We start from the raw sequence: 17,601 nt of genomic DNA on the forward strand, positions 1-17,601 counted from the left end.
TATCTATGAAAAATAGAAAATATTACTGATCCCCATGAAAAATAGAAAATATTACTGATCCCCACAGTTTTGCATGAAGAAACTGTGGCTCAGAGAAGTTATCAAATCAAGGACAAAGCTAACTTATCAAACTCTGGTGAATGAAAAAATATTGGTTCTGTGTAATAATCACATAACCACAAGCTACTCTTTACAAGGCACAAAAAAATCAAGATGTAAAAAGGACTTGGGAGTGCAAGGCAGGAATGGAACATGTTGACTGTGTTTGACAGCGAAATGTCTACACAGAGTTGTGTAACCAGCACTAGGCAAGTTGCAATGACAGTTTAGAGGTAAGAAACAGACTAGAAACAATGACCTTAGAGGCATCTGTAGGACATGATGGTTAAAGCCTCAGGAACTTGTGACATCACAGAGGGTGTGAATGCTGAGAAGAATGTGAAGGGCCACATTCTGGTACTCTGTCCACTTTCAGTAAAAGCAAAAGGGACTAGTAAAAGAATCAAAAAGGAGCCAGCATTCAGAAAGGTAGATCAGTGCTTAATGAGAGAAGAAAAAGGAAAAGAGTGAATGGGAAGAAGCTAGACTTTTGATTATGCCTGAGGGAGGAGACTAGCAAAATCCTCCCTGGAAAAAGCTACTAGAAAAGCTGGGTAAAACTGATAAAACAACCCTTTCAGTACTTTGGAAATTGACCAAAGGCATAGAACAATCTGAACAGTATTTATGCTTTAAAAACTGTTGACCTTTGGGTAAGAACGGTGAGAATCTGTGGCATTCTGGCCTGGGGCCATACCCATTCCGCCCCTAGCAAAGGAATTTTCAATGACCGGAAGGTTCAGCAGGGGTGGGGCTGGCTGTGAGGACTGGCAGTGTCTCTGCTCAAGTTCACGGAGTGCTCATTAGATTTGGAGTGGTGAGCAATGCATACACACAGCCACGCTGGCGGTAATAGTGAACAGTTGCAAGGTGGGCGAGTGGAGAAGACCAATGGCTCCACTAGGCTGAACCTGTGGTTGTGTGTTGGTGGGGGATGGGGGCGCGGATAATAATTTTCTTGGCTGAGGCTACGTGGATGATCAGCAGAGACTAAAACAGCTTGACTCAGCATTGTCTCCTGGTCACCCTGAGGCTGTGAACTCACCCTGAGGAGATGTAAAAGGATCCAGCGGACATAACAAGGGTCTGATCTTTAAATGTGGTCCCCCCTAAGCATAGACAGGTCCATGCAGAGGACAGAAGCCTGCCGGCTCTAGGTAGTTAATCATCTCTTTTCTGTAACGGTTTGACCCCTAACCTACACAGGCATAGAGGTAATCCCTACAAAGCTGGTATCACATACACACACACATGAATATTAAACGGAAAAACTGAGCGGAGACATTGGCAACAGCACACCAGAAAGGAGACAGATTTCATAGATTTAGTATAATTAAGTTACCAAACAAACAAAAGTAACCAAAGCCACTTTCAGTGGGGGAAAGCAAAATTCGGAGTTGCTACAATAGGTTATCTAAAATCTCCAATATTCAGCAAAAAGATGAGACATTCAGAGAAACAGTAAATTGTTACCTATATTGAAGAAAAAAGGTAATCAAAAGAAACTGTCTCTGAACTCAGATACTGGATGTAGCCGACAAAGACTTCAGTGTAGCTATTATAAAAACGTTCAAAGAATTAAAGGAAATTGTATTTGAAAAACACGAAAAGTGTAACAACAAAGAATGCACAAATAGCAATTGTCAAGGAAGAAGCAGGTGTTATAAAAAGAACCAATGGAAATTCTGGAGTTGAACCGTACAATAGCTGAGATGAAAAATGCACCGCACGGACTCAACAGCAGATTCCAGATAGCAGAAGAAAAAAATCCAGTGCGTGGGTGGCTCAGTCTGTTGAGTATCAGACTTCGGCTTGGGTCATGATCTAATGGTTCATGAGTTTCAGCCCTGATCAGGCTTGTTGCTGTCAGCACAGAGCCCAGTTTGTATCCTCTGTCCCTCTCTCTCTCTCTCTGCCCCTCCCCTGTTCACTCATTCTTTCTGTCTGTCTCAAAAATAAACACATTAAAAAAAGAAAAAAAAGTCAATGAACTCAAAAAAAGATTACTAGAAATTATACAATCTGAAGAACAAAGGCTGAAGAAAAATGCATAGTCTCAGAAGCTTGTAGAATAACATCAAGAATGCCAACATATGTATACTTGGAGCAAATTATTTGAAGATATAGTGGCTGAAAACTTCTCAAATTAATTAAAAAAACCACTACACATCCAAGAAATTCAATCCTAAGCAAGATAAATATAGAAAGATTCACACTGGACACATACTGTTGAAAGACAAAAGCAAAGAGATAAATTTGAAAAGAGCAAGAGAAAAACAATTCATCACATACAGGAAATAATACAATTAATAACTTCCCATATGAAACAAGAGAGAACAGAGTACAGTGAAATGATACTCACTTTGCTGAAAGAAAAAAAACAAACTATTAACCAAGATTCTGTATCCAGCAACACTACCATTCAGTAGTGAAGAAAAAATAAAGATGTTTCCAGATAAACAAAGACCAAGAAAATTTGTTGCTATCCAATCTCTGCTTTCCAAGAAACATTTATCAGTCTTTTAAAAAATTTTAACGTTTATTTATTTTTGAGAGAGAGAGAGAGAGAGATTAAGAGCAAGCAAGAGCAGGGGAGGGACACAGTGAGGGGGACACAGAGTCTGAAGCAGACTCCAGGCTCTGAGCTGTCAGCACAGAGTCCAATGCAGGGCTCAAATTCACGAACACTGAGATCATGACCTGAGCCAAAGTTGGATGCTTAACTGCCTGAGCCACCCAGGTGCCCCAAAACATTTATCACTCTTTGTAGAAAGGAACTTACTTTAGAAATGGTAAATATATGGATTAAAAATATTTTTATAGATACATTTTTTCTTATATCCTCTCTTCTTTCAAAGATACAAAATAATAATTTTATCATGTATTATTAGATTTAAAACAAATATAAAGGTAATATATACAATACTAAAAGCACGGTGCATGGAGGAAATGAGCTACAATGGAGCAAAATGCTGGTATTTTACTAAAATTAAGATTAGTATTGATCTGAAGTAGATTGTGATAAATTATGATGCATATTATAATTCCTTCAACAAACAGTAGGAAAAAGCATTTAAAATTTAGAATTAAAGTAAAAAATATTTATATAGCACAAAAGAAAGCAGAGAAAAGAGCAGCAGAATCCTCACCCCACCCTCACATGAGAACCTTATATGATCTAGAGAATTCCTTTTCAACATTTAAACTTTTTCAAATAATAAGTTATTAATAACTTTGACTAGAGAATCAAATAGAAATCACTATGGTGTTATTAAAATACATTACCCAGGTTTGGCAAAATTGAAAAAAACTCAGGACACATATGTAAAGTGACACACACACACACACAGAATAATAATGTTTACAAAATGTCTGGTTTATGGCAATCATTCTTTATATTCATGTATATATTCATTCCATCAACTCAACCTCTGAAAGAAAGCATGAGAGACACAGACCTGAATGGGAACTCACTTTGTAAATTCATGTGAATCTTTATAAAAGCTGGACTCTCCTGGTCTCAAAAGCAAACAGAATTTACTGCTAAACACATGGCACATGCTCAATAAATGTTAATTCTGCAGAGATGATTTTTGCATCATTCAGAATAACATGGAGTTTGGCGGTCTCAGAAAGATGTCTCAATCTAAACTTTAGATCTAAAAGAGCTTATGATTTGTACAGGAAAACTAATTCATAGCTTTGAACAAGAGTCCAATTACCTGAATTTCTTCAACTACTGATTTGAACTGGGGAATACGCTCTGTCATGTTTTTAACCAGTTCCATTGCATTATCAAATCCCTTCACATATTCTCCATACATCTTAAGGAATGGTGCCAATTTCTGAAGGATGTCACCAATTCTAGGGGTAGTTTCCCTGTATAAAATATAGAAACAAGTCATTAAGATTTCTTACAGAGTAAGTAAATTAATAGGACTTCAAATGAAGTGATCACTTTCTATACACATTCTGTGCTTTATCAGATCCACCTTGCTGTGAGATTGGTAGAGAATGAAGCAGTACCTTTTTTTTAAGTTTATTTATTTTTATTTTTGAGAGAGAACATGAGTGGAGGAGGAGCAGAGAGAGATGGAGACAGAATCTCAAGCAGGCTCCAAGCTCTAAGCTGTCAGCAGAGCCCAAAACGGAGCTCAAACTCACAAACTGCGAGATTATGACCTGAGGTGAAGTCGGATGCTTAACCAAATTTAAGCCACCCAGGCATCCCTGAAGCAGCATCTTTTTAAGGGGACTTTGGGAATGATATAGTAAAGAGAGACGCTATAGAGTTTTTAAAGCTCCAAATTACCCTGAAATCTTGTCTCCACTAATCAAAAGATAGTTTGAAGAGCAGAGATGAAATCCTTTTCAACCAAAGCTAAAACTGTACCACAACTTCTATCGGTGGTTTTTACGGTACAAATTTAACACAAATGTTTGGCTATAGCTCTGTATGGCATTATTGTTTCAATTTACAAGTAAATAACACAGCATCTAATATGACTGCCTTAGACAAATCATTTGCCATCTATTCCTCTTACCATTCTTGCATTCGTTTTTCCAGCTCTGGCAATAGGAATTTACTATGGAAGGCATTTATTGATGAAATATTAGAAAAGATTTTATTCACCATCTCTGCTGAAAACGAGCCTCGATTTGCTTCTTCCAATAATTTGCAGTAAAATACCTGAATAAGAGAATAAAGCAAATGTTACTTCAAATTTACTAGTGAACCACCTACCACTGTGCTAGGCATAGCGGGCTCTTAGCAACTTGTTGAATCAGTGAACAAGTTCATGGTCCAAGAAATTAATCATTTTTGAAATGGATGAGTATATGCTTTGGTTGAGAAGACCCAGGAGTTAGGATTAGAAAACTTGACTCTAACCTAGGCTTTCTCTCTATTTTGGGGATTCTTCTTTGCCAGAGAATTTCCAATTGAGGTAAAAGGACTTACTTCTATCTAAAGGTAGAGTCAAGAGAGATGGAAGAAATACTTTATATAAATCAATAATTGTGGTATTTTTCATCCTTCTTTATGTTTTCAATGACTTCGACGGCACTTACACCATATTGCCCATTACTATAATTTGCGGGCATAAATCTCGCTTTCCCTATTAAAATTGTCTGCCTTTTTGGGGAGGGAGGCCATGAAAATTTAGTTCCCACAGAAGAACAGGTGCTTAATAAATATCTTGGCCAATGGATGAATAAAAGAATATTTCAGATCACAGATGTTTACTTGCTTTTCAATAAGTAATAATGCATGGTAACTTAAACACTTATAAGAGGATGCAAAGATCTTCTGCACGTAACAACGGATATCTTAAAGACACTTTTTAAAAACCTGCAATCTTAGCTGATCTCCACTATGGCTACTATACCTCTTAATTGCCATTCTGTTAAATGTAGGCAGAAGGAGGTCTGTTCCTTCAAATGTCCAGATGGTTGTTAATTTTCTAAATTCACCTCCACTGCATTTTCTTGGGAGGCAAAAAGAACACAAAATCATGTCCTTAGAGACTCCAATAGATAGGATATTTTAAGTAATTAAGACTCTAAAATTCTAAAAGGTCAGCAACAGTAGCTGACAAGCTAATACGGCTGAAATAACAAAAAAGAACAAAAACAAAAAAATCCCACAAAACTTGTAAGACAAAAAGACATGTCTCCACGATAGGAATACCTAATACTTCAGGTCTGTATTCCCCTCAGGGGAAATTGTTTCAAACGTATAAACGACATGACTTGATTGACTTACAGTGAAACTCTTCGGGAAGTGAGTGTTTAAGTCACAAACTCATTATTTCAAAGGACAGAGGCCTTAATCTGGGCCCTTACAGCTCATCTGACAGGGCCATAGTCTACTCTAGGAATCAATGATAAGGAGGTATACCCAGGACGGCCTGTTCCCACGAAATTCCAGTTTTCCAATGGCAGAAGTGGGAGAATTCTTCTTATAGTTAGCACTCAAACATGGCAACTTTCTCTTCTAATAATAGGAGTCTATATTGGCAATCTACCAGTTATCTTGTTCTTTTATCACTAAAACAGTATTAAGAAGCCTTAATAATTTTTAAGTGATTCTTTGTAATGTGTATTTAAAAAGATACTCAAGGCCCCAGCATGACTAAAGTACAAAATGTGATAAAGTACTCTGAATGCCATTTCTAACAAATATTGACTGCGCAAGTTACACCAGGCGCTATATTAGATGTCTCTTACAAGCTTAAACAAGTGAACGCTCAAAATTCCTTCTGACCTATTGCTCCATTAGTTCAGATGACTCACATGGGTCTGAACAGCACACGAGACAAACAGAATCAGTGACATATTCATGCAGGCATTAGAATTACCAATCTCTTATTTAGATTATAATGGAAACATGGCTCTAAGATCATAATAAATGGGCACGAAACAGACTAGTGTTGAGGAATGAAAGATACAGACAAAGGCATTTTGTGACTCATACGTAGAGTCCTTGAATCTGCTCTTTATGAACTGAAAAACCTTTATGTCTAGTGTATTCACTGACAAAGCTAAAAATTCTAAAGATTTCCTTGAAGAAAAAGATTTAACTGGCCAAAAACAGTCATGCTCATCTCTAGTTTCTAAAACCCCTTGACTATTAAAAATGATATGCAATGCAAAAAAAAAAAAAAACCTGAAAGGGAAAATATTACCTTATCTAAGAGGTCAAGTCGGTTGACATAAGCTCTTTCTGTAAGCAAAAGTTCATTGGCTATTTTGTGAAGTTTTTGTTCATCAGTTTCCTAAAAATAGAATAGATACCCACATATTAGGAAATAAAACTTAGACAATATTTTTCAAGAAATAAACACCTTATCAAATGGGGAAAAAGTTTTCTCAAGCTTCTCAGGTACCCAATTCCTTTCAGCCATGAAGGACCATCCAACCAGAAATGAACAAAATTAAAAATAAGCAATCTGCTAGATTTAACCTAAAACAACTTCTTTAGCCCCTGTCAAAATCAACACTATCATGTGTTTTGCCCTTGAAACACCTTTTATCTTTCTCAGACATTATATTTGGCTCATTTTCTCCCTGTCTCTCTCAGGCTACTCTTCAGAAATGATTTTATCACTCTTTCAGATAATTTGTCTAATTGTTAGCTCTATGCATCTAACTTTATGCCTTTAAAAAAACACATTAGGAAAAATTTCAACCATATATGAGTAAACAGCAAAATGAATCGGCATGTATCCATTACTGAGATTCAACAACTATCAGCTCATTGTTAATATTGCTTCATCTGTGTCCCCCTCCCTCCTTCTACCCATATTATATTGAATTAAAAACAAATAAGTTATTATTTCCCGAGTGTATGTTTCCTCGGCTCTTAAATATATTTGTAGAGCTTTGATAGTTCTGTGAGAATGGGATATTTTTTCTTGGTAACTTGATAACTCTCTCCTGCCTAGTACACGGCTTCAATAAAATACTGGCATTTGATAAAATATTGCTGAATGAATGAATGAGTAGCAATCACACATTTCTACTGTTGGACATTTACTACCACTGTGACATGCTGTCAATGTAAGACCAAACTCATCTTTTAAGGAAAACCTCTATGCTTCCACCTCCCACCCCACGCCACTGGAACTCACCCAGCCTTGCAATGGTGCCATTCTTTTCCAGTTATTTGCCTTTGGTTCCCTGAATCACTGTAAACTTAGCTCCCTAGCAGAAAACCCAGGCTGCTACAAACTCCTACTCCTGTGGTATCTTTAGCATCCATCCTTCTAATTCTCATCACTGCCACCTGGTTTTTCTCTTACTGTATCTCAACCCCAGGCTAATCAAGAACTCCCATTTTGACCTGATTCTACTATTTTTTTTGGCTCTAACCCACCCTGTATGCTGTTGTATGAGCAATTTTTCTAACTCTGCTTTGCCAAGACCACTCTACTTTCCATAGAAAGAAAACATCCAACAGCCCTCCTTTCCCCAGTGGGATAACAGCCAGACTATGTATTATTCAGGGTTGTTCAAATTTCACCCCTACTCATTGTCTCAGACTTCTTTCCCATTGTATCTTTGCAGGCACCCTCCCCTCCAAACACACAAATCTAACCCACCATTATCCAAACGTGTCCATGGTCATTCCCAAACCTTTCTTCTTTCCATCCTCTCTACATAGCATATATTCTTGCTTTCTCTCTCTAGGTATATAAGGCATACTTTTTTTGGATGGCCTGCTGAATTTTTATTCCTTGTCCATGGAGCCTTCTTCAACTACTCAGAGCCCTTGGGCTTGGTTCTATTAGAACACATTTTCTATTTTATACTTAAACATCTTTTTGTTGAGAAATTTCTACCCAGCTACTTTGCTAAAGTGTCCATTTCATTCTAGGCAAGTAAGAAGCATAGTAAGGGTTTAGTAATAACTCTATCATCAAGGCAGAACAAAGTATATTTCTTTTTTCCTTTCTTTTATAGTTTATTGTCAACTTGGTTTCCAGTGCTCATCCCAGCACAAAGTAGATTTTAAACCAATGTCTAGTTTGTATAAAGGCTACATTTAAAATTGTGTATAAAATGCTATTACACTATATAGTATGCTTCACTGTGTTCAACATATGAGGTTACCATGTTACCACTTACAGCAGCACTGAAATGAAGTATTTTTATGTGAAGGCTTTAGGTAAAGTAACATAATACCATTTAAATAATCTGTGGTTGCAAAAATACTGAAATTAAAACTATATGGTCATTAAATACCACAAGTAGCCAAGGTTTTGGTTAAACAATCAATTCAGGGGGTGTCTGGGTGGCTCAGTTGGTGAAGCGTCCAACTTTGGCTCAGGTCATGATCTTGTGGTCCATGAGTTCAAGTCCCACATCGGGCTCTGTGCTGACAGCTGAGAGCCTGGAGCCTGCTTCGTATTCTGTGTCTCCTTCTCTCTGCGCTCTTCCCCCACTCATGCTCTGTCTCTCTCTCAAAAATGAATAAAAACATTAAAAACATTAAAAAAAAACAATCAATTCAGGGTAAAGTACTAGCATTATTGTCTGTCTGTTTGACATCCTTTCCCTCTATTTCTTAATGATATCCAGATTTGTTTAGTATATCTATCTTACTACTAGGTAGCCTTCCCTTTGGAGAAACTACCGTCATTCCCCAGATGAAAAGGAGGGCCCTAACTGGTGTAACAATCAAGAATACACAGTGACTGGTTCAAGAGCCAATGAGAAGAGGGAATATATACTGGGACTCCCTACTCTAACAGAAGAGCCATACAAAAAGAAATTTCTCTTTTATGCTCCATGTAAATATGGGTACCTGTAGACCTCAATGCTATAAGCAGCCACCCCATAACCACAGAGATGAAGCTAATAAACTTCCTTATTATTTAAGCCAGGTTGAGTGTTACTGATGTTATTTGTGTTAGAAGCATCCTAATATGGAAAACTGAAATACTATGAAACATATGGGGTATATTCTGTGAAACTGAAAAACTCTCAAGTAATTTTTAAACAATTATTGCTTATAGAGGAGAAAATAAAATAATGAATTGAATATGTGACTTACAAATCTATAATAAGAGAACACAAATATGTAGTAAATATATAAGAAATATATCAACATTTCAGAAGGAGATAAATGTACTATTTGACATACTCAAAAGAAATACTGACCTGCATCAATACTATAAGCCATTTGTGTGGGGTTTTTAAAATATTTATTTATTTTTCAGAGAGAGAGAGAGAGACAGACAGAATCTGAGGCAGGCTCCAGGCTCTGAGCTGTCAGCACAGAGCCTGACACAGGGCTCGAACTCACAGACCACGAAATCATGACCTGAGTTGAAGTCGGACACTTAACCGACAGAACAACCCAGGTGCCCCAGCCATTTGTGTTTTTGTAAGCCAGATTTATTGACATATAACTTATAAATAGTAAGATTCACCCTTCTGGTATATAGTTCTAGGAGTTTTTACAAATATTTAATACCATCATCTCACTACCACAGTCAAGATAAAGAACATTTCCACCCAAACTTAAGTCTCTATGGTTGGTCCCATCTGTCTCCTATCACCCACTCTTGTTAACAGTCAGATCTGTCTTTTTAGAGAAGGTTCTATAAATGGAATCACACAGTATGTGCCTTTTGAGTCTTGCTTCTTCCACTTCTCAAAATGCATTTGAGATGCATCCATGTTGTCATTAGTATTAGTGGCTTGCTCTTTGCATGACCTTAGTTTTATTCTAACAGAGGTACTGTAACTTTGTGACTCACTCACTTTCATATGTTCTGATTCTGACAAATACCTGTAAGGAAAACCATCCAGCAAAGTATGTGCCATGATAAAATAATACATCCTTTACGAGTCAGAGAATTCATTAACCAAAAGGTCAAACTGTCTATTATTGCTACGCGATGAAGTCACTCCTGAGGTCTTCCACATCCTACAGGATCTTAAATCGGAAGCTTATAATAAATGATCTTTTGCTGACTCTAAATCATACTTTAGCTGAATGAGGCAAATTGTGGATATCCTGGTCATATTTTGCAAAATCCAAGGGAGAAGCCAGCAGTTATTAGCAAAAGCTATGTCCTTCCACAGATGGTCTTCTAATGTTAGGTCCCTGACCTTGCCAAAACCAACACAAATTAAGCAAAAGTAAACTCGCTGACATTTGGTTTAATCACTCACACACAGGTTTGTGAAAAGTTACTAAGGATTTTTATGGAAGAGGTGAAGAAGTCACGGATCCAAACAACAGAGTTACCGTGAGAACAGTTAACGATTATTCACTGATTGCTTGTTATGGACCAGACACTGGTATAATTAATTTACATAAATTGACTAATCCTTACAATAATTCTATAAAATAGGTACTTTATCCCTGTTTTAATGTCAGCACATACATACAACAAAACAAAATTCCAAGGCTCAGAAAGACCAGATGACTTGCTCCAAGTCACATGGTTAAAAGGTAACTTAATCAGATTCCAATCATATAAGAGAGCATGAGCTTTTAAGTCACTGGTCAGTAAACCTTTGGCTCTCACTCTAACTCTTTTCTGCAACAAGCAACAAGACTGTAATAAATGCCTGCAAGGGAATAGACTAATGAAATACAAGCTATCCACTTAAAAAATGAAATGTGGTATCTACTCTGCATTTTAATGTATGCAATCTTTCTCTAATATAAATTCTATTTATGGCAGACTTTTCAGCATTTTAGTAATAATCATCAGGTATTAAAATTCAGTCATATTTGATATAATGATATGATGGCTTCTAACTTTAAAAAATTAGTTACTGAAACTCATCTATGAGTATATTTAAGGAGAAATACATGCATCTATCTGGATGCCAGGGGCTCTATTACTCTATGAGATAGGGTTTTTTAAGTTTATTTACTTATTTTTGAGTCTGGGGAAGGGGGGAGAGACAGAATCTCAAGTAGGCTCTGTGCTCAACACACAGCCTGACGTGGGGCTCGAGCTCACAAACCAAGAGATCATGACCTGAGCCAAAAATCAAGAGTTGGATGCTTAACTGACTGAGCCACCCAGGTGCCGTGAGACTTCTGCTTAAATAACAGACAATGTTGTTTTAAAATTGTTAGTACATTAGAGATGTAGCCTGGTATTTTTTTTTTTTTAAATAAAAAGTTAAATAGGTAAGGTCATATATTGTTTCTTATTATTTGCCACTTCGAAACTATATAACCACTACTTTTGTGTTTAGCACTTTACTAAGTCACATATTCTTGTGATTCTTTGGAAAATAGTAATGGCTACACAATACTGATTTAATAAATAACCCTCTTTGCCTCTATTGCAACCAAATACACAGGCTTGACTTTTTAAAAATAATCATAAATATGTTATTACAAAAGCATCTTACCTTTGATATTCCTCTATAACATAAAGACTTTTTTCACTTGTAAATGAAACTATATTCCGATATTGAAAGCTGATTCTCAGGATATTGCCTTGAACAAAGATATAATAAAGTACAACTAAACTATCCAAATTGAAAAGATAAAGTACACGCCTCTTATAGTAAGAGTTTACACAATTTACTTTTCTCTGCTTCTCACTTCCACTTAAGGCACTTCCTAGGTTAGGACTGTGCACCTCCACACCTCCAATAACCTTCCCGTAGAGATCTACTCCATTCTCCCTAGGGTGGATTCAGCCCGGTCATTAGTCAGTGTGCCTGCTGGCTCATGAATGTGCTGCAGTGTCAGTTCTGCCTCCTCATTTACAGATGTCAACAGCTCCTACGGCTCTTTTCAGACCTTTTGGCATGGCTCTTCCATATGGCAGGCGCCCCAGACAAAGAGCCCCCCTGGCAGCTCACAGACTTCATGTACTGGATAGGCAGAAAATGCTTCTGCGGAGCCCGTGATTCATTCTTCAAAGTCTTAGCACCATAAGCACTGCCACATGCCTCAGAACCACCAAGCAGGGGGGCAGATATTTTGGAAAGAACTTCATAAAGGTTAATAAACAATTAGAGTTTCCTACAAGATGCTTTAAGGGCAAAACTTTCAATTACATAAAAATGAGTCAGATATTGGCATCATGCTTTAGTACTCTTCAATTATGCTTTTAAGTTTTCGATACATGTTCTCATGATTTCATTTTAAGCAGGAAGAATTTTTTTTCTAAAAACATTGAATCACAACTACTAAGGGTTCTTACAGCTTTTTTCATATATTCATTACAGGTTATGTTTAAAGTAATATATGTAAGTTATTGGGTTTCTTGGTTCTGGGGGTTTCTATCCAAATCTGCTGCCAATTAATTAAATTCTTCCATGGAGATGGAAGATGTAGCTTTATATGAATACACATGTTCCTGCTTTCCTTGAGTCCATTCTTTCATAACAAGATGAGTTAACTTAGGAAATCAACACTTGATTCTGTACCACAATTCATGAACTGTATGAAAATTTTGATATGTCATTTTTAATGTCTTCCTAGACATTAAAGTCTTCATGTGGCTCCAGGTGATAATTTGAAATTGGATCACAGTAATATCTGAATGTTACATAATTGGCCTATCATCTCAAAAAGCACCTTAAAATCTCTAACCTGTGTCACACACCTTCATTCCAATATTCCAGAATTCTATAGAATTCTATAGATCCTTTCTCATTATACTAAGGAACAGGGAGATCGAGGGAAGGCATCACAAGTGAGTGGGGCGCCTGGGTGGCTCAGTCGGTTGAGTGTCCGACTTTGGCTCGGGTCATGATCTCACGGTTCGTGGGTTTGAGCCCCGCATCGGGCTCTATGCTGACAGCTAGCTCGGAGCCTGGAGCCTGCTTCGGATTCTGTGTCTCCCTCTCTCTCTCTCAAAAATAAATAAAGTATTAAAAAAACAACAAGTGAGTGACAGTGACAGCACTCGCTATTTATTGAGTCCTTACTGTGTGCTAGGCACTAACATGTGCTTCACATGAATTAGCTAATGGAATCCTCATAATACTCCTGCGAAGCAGGCATCATTATCCTCTCATTTTATAGATGAGGAAGCAGTGCCTTAATAAGGATGGGTAACCTGCCCCAAATCATATTGCTAAGTAAGTGATTCAGCCAGGAATCAAATCTAGGTCTGTGAAAATAAAATTCCTGCTTTGTCACAGCCTTTTAAGGAGGAGAATTCTCTGTGGATTTGCAGGATAAGAAAATGGAAAGATAAGGGAATAAAACACAGATTTTGTATTCAATTAAGATCATGTAATAATGCCATAAGGAAGGTCGCATGTTCTCAGGGAAGATTTGTAATCAGCATGAAATTTATCTGTAGGTTCACATTACAGGAAAAAGAATATCTGCTATGACACGGGCACATTATTCCTTTCCCAGGACTTCATTACAGACTATGACAAGAATAAATAGTCTATTACCTTAGCATGGTCCTTCAGGAAGCTTTGGAAGCAAGGTCCAACCCTACTTTCTTTCCATTTTTGAAGATTTTATTTTTAAGTAATCCCTACACCTACTGTGGAGCTGGAACTCACAACCCCAAGATCGAGAGTCGCATGCTCTACTTCCCGAGACAGCTAGGCGCCCCCAAGCCTCCTTTGGACCTAGCAACAATGTTTTTCCAATCTGATGTCCTCTACTCTATTTATTCAATTCAAAACAGGTGAACAGGTGAGTGAGAGTTTAATCTGAAGGTTTACATTCTAACCTTTTGAGATAGGGTGGTGAGAAGGGCAAAACAGAGAACTGTCCTTGCAATGAGAAGGACAATTTAGTTACTTTCACAAGATCAGACAGGAAGTAAGTGGTAGCAAAAAGAGAACTCTGTTCTTCTTCTACCTAATTTAGTATACATTACACTAAATTGTCTTTGGCTTTTGCAGAAATTAAAGATCAGGCATCAGGAAGAATTCAATATATGCACACAATCCATAACTGAAGCAGAGTATCAAAGTAATTAGGCCACTTATAAATATTTCTGATGATAATTCCCTGGAGTTAAAACCTTATGCGTATAAATGACCGCATCGTGTGCTAATAACCTACAATCCTCAGGTAAGAGAAACAAACAAAATATAAGAAGCCTGTGTTAAAAAAGGAAGAGGCAGGGGCTCCTGAGTGGCTCAGTCGGTTAAGCGTCCGACTTCAGCTCAGGTCATGATCTCATGATTTGTGGGTTTGAGCCCCGCATCAGGCTCTGTGCTGACAGCTAGCTCAGAGCCTGGATTCTGCTTCACATTCTGCATCTCCCTCTCTCTCTGACCCTCCCCTGCTCACACACTCTTTCTCTCAGAAATAAATTAAAAAAAAAAAAATTATTAAAAAAAAATAAGGCAGGCAAAATGCCATCTATGTCTTCTGCAAACAAGCATCTCACTTTATTTTTTTAATGTTTTATTTATTTCCGAGAGAGAGAGAGAGAGAGAGAGAGAGAGAGAAAGAGAGAAAGAGAGAGAGAGGGAGGGAGGGAGCGTGAGCAGGGGAGGGTCAGAGAGACAGGGAGACACAGAATCTTAAACAGGCTCCAGGCTCTGAGCTGTCAGCACAGAGCCTGACACGGGGCTCTAACCCACGAACTGTGAGATCATGACCTGAGCTGAAGTCAGACACTTAACCAACTGAGCCACCCAGGTGCCCCAACCATCTCACTTTAAAACAAACTGGTAGGTGCTGGGATACTCACCTGGCAAGATATGCTAAACTTTGGATCTGTTAAGGGACATCTCAGGTCATGAGTCTCTTCTCCTCAACTTACACATGAGGAAACATGATTTTATTTTTATGTTTATTTAACAAATAGTTCACACTATGTCATAAGGCACTGTTCTAAATCTTCTACAAGGATTTGATGATCTGTGCTTTGTAATAACCTTATGAGGTAGGTTATTATTTCCATGCTGCAGATGAAGAAAACTAAGCTACAGAGAGGTTTAAGTGACCTGCTTGAGGTCCTACAACTGGTAAGTGGCTGAGCTGGGATACAAACCTAGAGACTCTGGTCCTTGAGGCTGTCTTCCTGACCCCCAGGTTATGGTATATTGCTCGGTTCCTTTTGTTTTTGTTTTTGAGCCGCATATGATGACTGCTGTGTTTTTAAGATCTGATCTTCCCATTTCTCTCACACCCATGCCAAAGAGCATCTTTAATATGCACTGTGACCTCCATGCACCTCACTTTCCCAACCCTCCTGGTTCACGCCAACTTTCTGCCAAGCCCGACTACTGACTCTGTCATCTTGTTCTCTTGGCACTGCTGCCTTGCAGACTTTGGCTCCCTCCCACTGCAAGTTCCATCTTCTCCTGAGTTCCAGGTCATTCAGCAATGCTGGGAGATGGCTGATTATGCCCACTACCCTTGACTTTGGCCCTCAGGATCTTAGTCACAAGTCACCACAAGAGCTTTCTCCGCTGTCCTCAAGCTCCAAGCCCCACCCTTTGAGTCTATCTCACTGGCGCCTGTTGGGGCACTTTCCAAACTGACACCAAGCCTACCAGTCCCCTCTACACTGGAGTCTTACACTGTAGTCTCTCAGTGAGTTCCAGACTCCCTGACTTGTCAATTTATGCTAACGGAGAATTCACCCTTTTAGCCATGCTCTGAATCTTGACTTCAACGTTTTTTTTTAAATGTTTTATTTATTTTTGAGAGAGAGAGTGAGAGAGAGAGAGAGAGAGCGAGCAGGGGAGGGTCAGAGAGAGAGGGAGATACAGAATCCAAAGACAGGCTCCAGGCTCTGAGCTGTCAGCACAGAGCCCGACGTGGGGCTCGAGCCCACAAACTGAGATCATGACCTGAGCCAAAGTCAGACGCCCAACCGACTAAACCACCCAGGCGCCCCAGTCTTGACTTCATCTTTGAGCTCCCTTTTCCCCTTACCTCAAGATATCTTACATAATGATCATTTATCTCAATCCTGTGTCAGCTGTTTTATTTTCTGCAGTGCCTTGCACATAGTGTATGTACAATATAAATGTAGTCTGTTTAATTTGATTACCCAGGTTCTCTAAGCTAGTTACCTATGATGTTTCATTCTCATAAGCTCACCAATAATCCTATACCCACCTTCCCCAAACCCTGTGGTTCTCATGACATTGCTCTCTTTTCTTTTTCCTCTCACACAACTATGTTCCCCTTTTGACCATGTTTGTGCTCTCTAGGGCTTAGCCTTTGCCCTTCTTCCTGTTCCTGCAATTCTATTTTGGCAGTATTAATCACAACCTCATATACATCCTCTTATATTCTTATCCTCTTTCCTGAGCTCCAGACCCATATTTCTGCTTGCCAATTACTATCTGCAAATGGATGTCTTGCAGGTGCTGTAAACTCAGTAGTACAAAACTAACCTGATTAGCAACTCTACTCCCTCCCTCCCATCATTCCAAACACAATTACCTTCCTTCCTGTCCTCCACCTCAATTATTTTGTTAACATGTTCAGAAGCCAAGGCCTGCCGAATTATGTTAACATACCATGTCCGAGGTCACCTAGCTGGCAGGTGATAAAACTGGGGTTTCAACTCATCTCTTTTAATTCCAATGTCTTTATCCTTAACCAATACACCATAGCATCTCCAGAGTATTCATTTTTTAAAGTTTATTAATTTGAGTGGGGGAGGGGCATAGATAGAGGGAGAGAGCAAATCCCAAGCAAGGGGGGCTCAAAACTACGAACCATGTGATCATGACCTGAGCCAAAGTCAGACGCTTAACCAACTGAGAGACCCAGGCGCCTCCAGAGTATTCCATTTTTGTTTTAGACATCTTCATGAGGATAATCCACAAGTCTCTCAACCTCAGTAAGTCTAAACCGAGGTTTTTCCCTCCAAATATATCGCTCCTTCTATCCTCTTCTAGTTCAGTAGGTGATACACCAAGGGCCACTTCACCCAAGCCAGGAGTTGAACATGACTCATTCCCTACCTCCATCAGAACGTCGGTAGAAATCTCTCTTTCTTGCCCTAAGTCTCTGCTACATCCGTACAGGACCTCATCCTCTCACACCTGGATTATTGTAGTTGCTTGCAA

At 38.5% G+C, this 17,601-nt stretch overlaps 1 protein-coding gene across 5 annotated transcripts in view; it reads right to left on the reverse strand.

The window, feature by feature from the left end:
- FGD4 (FYVE, RhoGEF and PH domain containing 4) overlaps positions 1–17,601 on the reverse strand; it is a 139,079-nt gene that overhangs the window by 25,742 nt on the left and 95,736 nt on the right. For 4 of the 5 annotated variants that reach the window (XM_077774458.1, XM_077774457.1, XM_077774459.1 and 1 more), the window contains 3 exons: positions 6,786–6,875; positions 4,644–4,789; positions 3,822–3,978 (listed from right to left, as the gene is read on the reverse strand). In XM_077774458.1, the coding sequence (XP_077630584.1) occupies positions 3,822–3,978; positions 4,644–4,789; positions 6,786–6,875 (393 nt within the window). Of the gene's footprint in view, positions 1–3,821; positions 3,979–4,643; positions 4,790–5,486; positions 5,547–6,785; positions 6,876–17,601 lie in introns of those variants that run through there. The other variant, XM_077774462.1, reaches the window with a different exon arrangement.

The sequence above is a fragment of the Crocuta crocuta genome, unplaced genomic scaffold, assembly GCF_008692635.1.
Source record: "Crocuta crocuta isolate KB4526 unplaced genomic scaffold, BGI_CrCroc_1.0 scaffold176, whole genome shotgun sequence".
Lineage (NCBI taxonomy): Eukaryota > Metazoa > Chordata > Mammalia > Carnivora > Hyaenidae > Crocuta > Crocuta crocuta.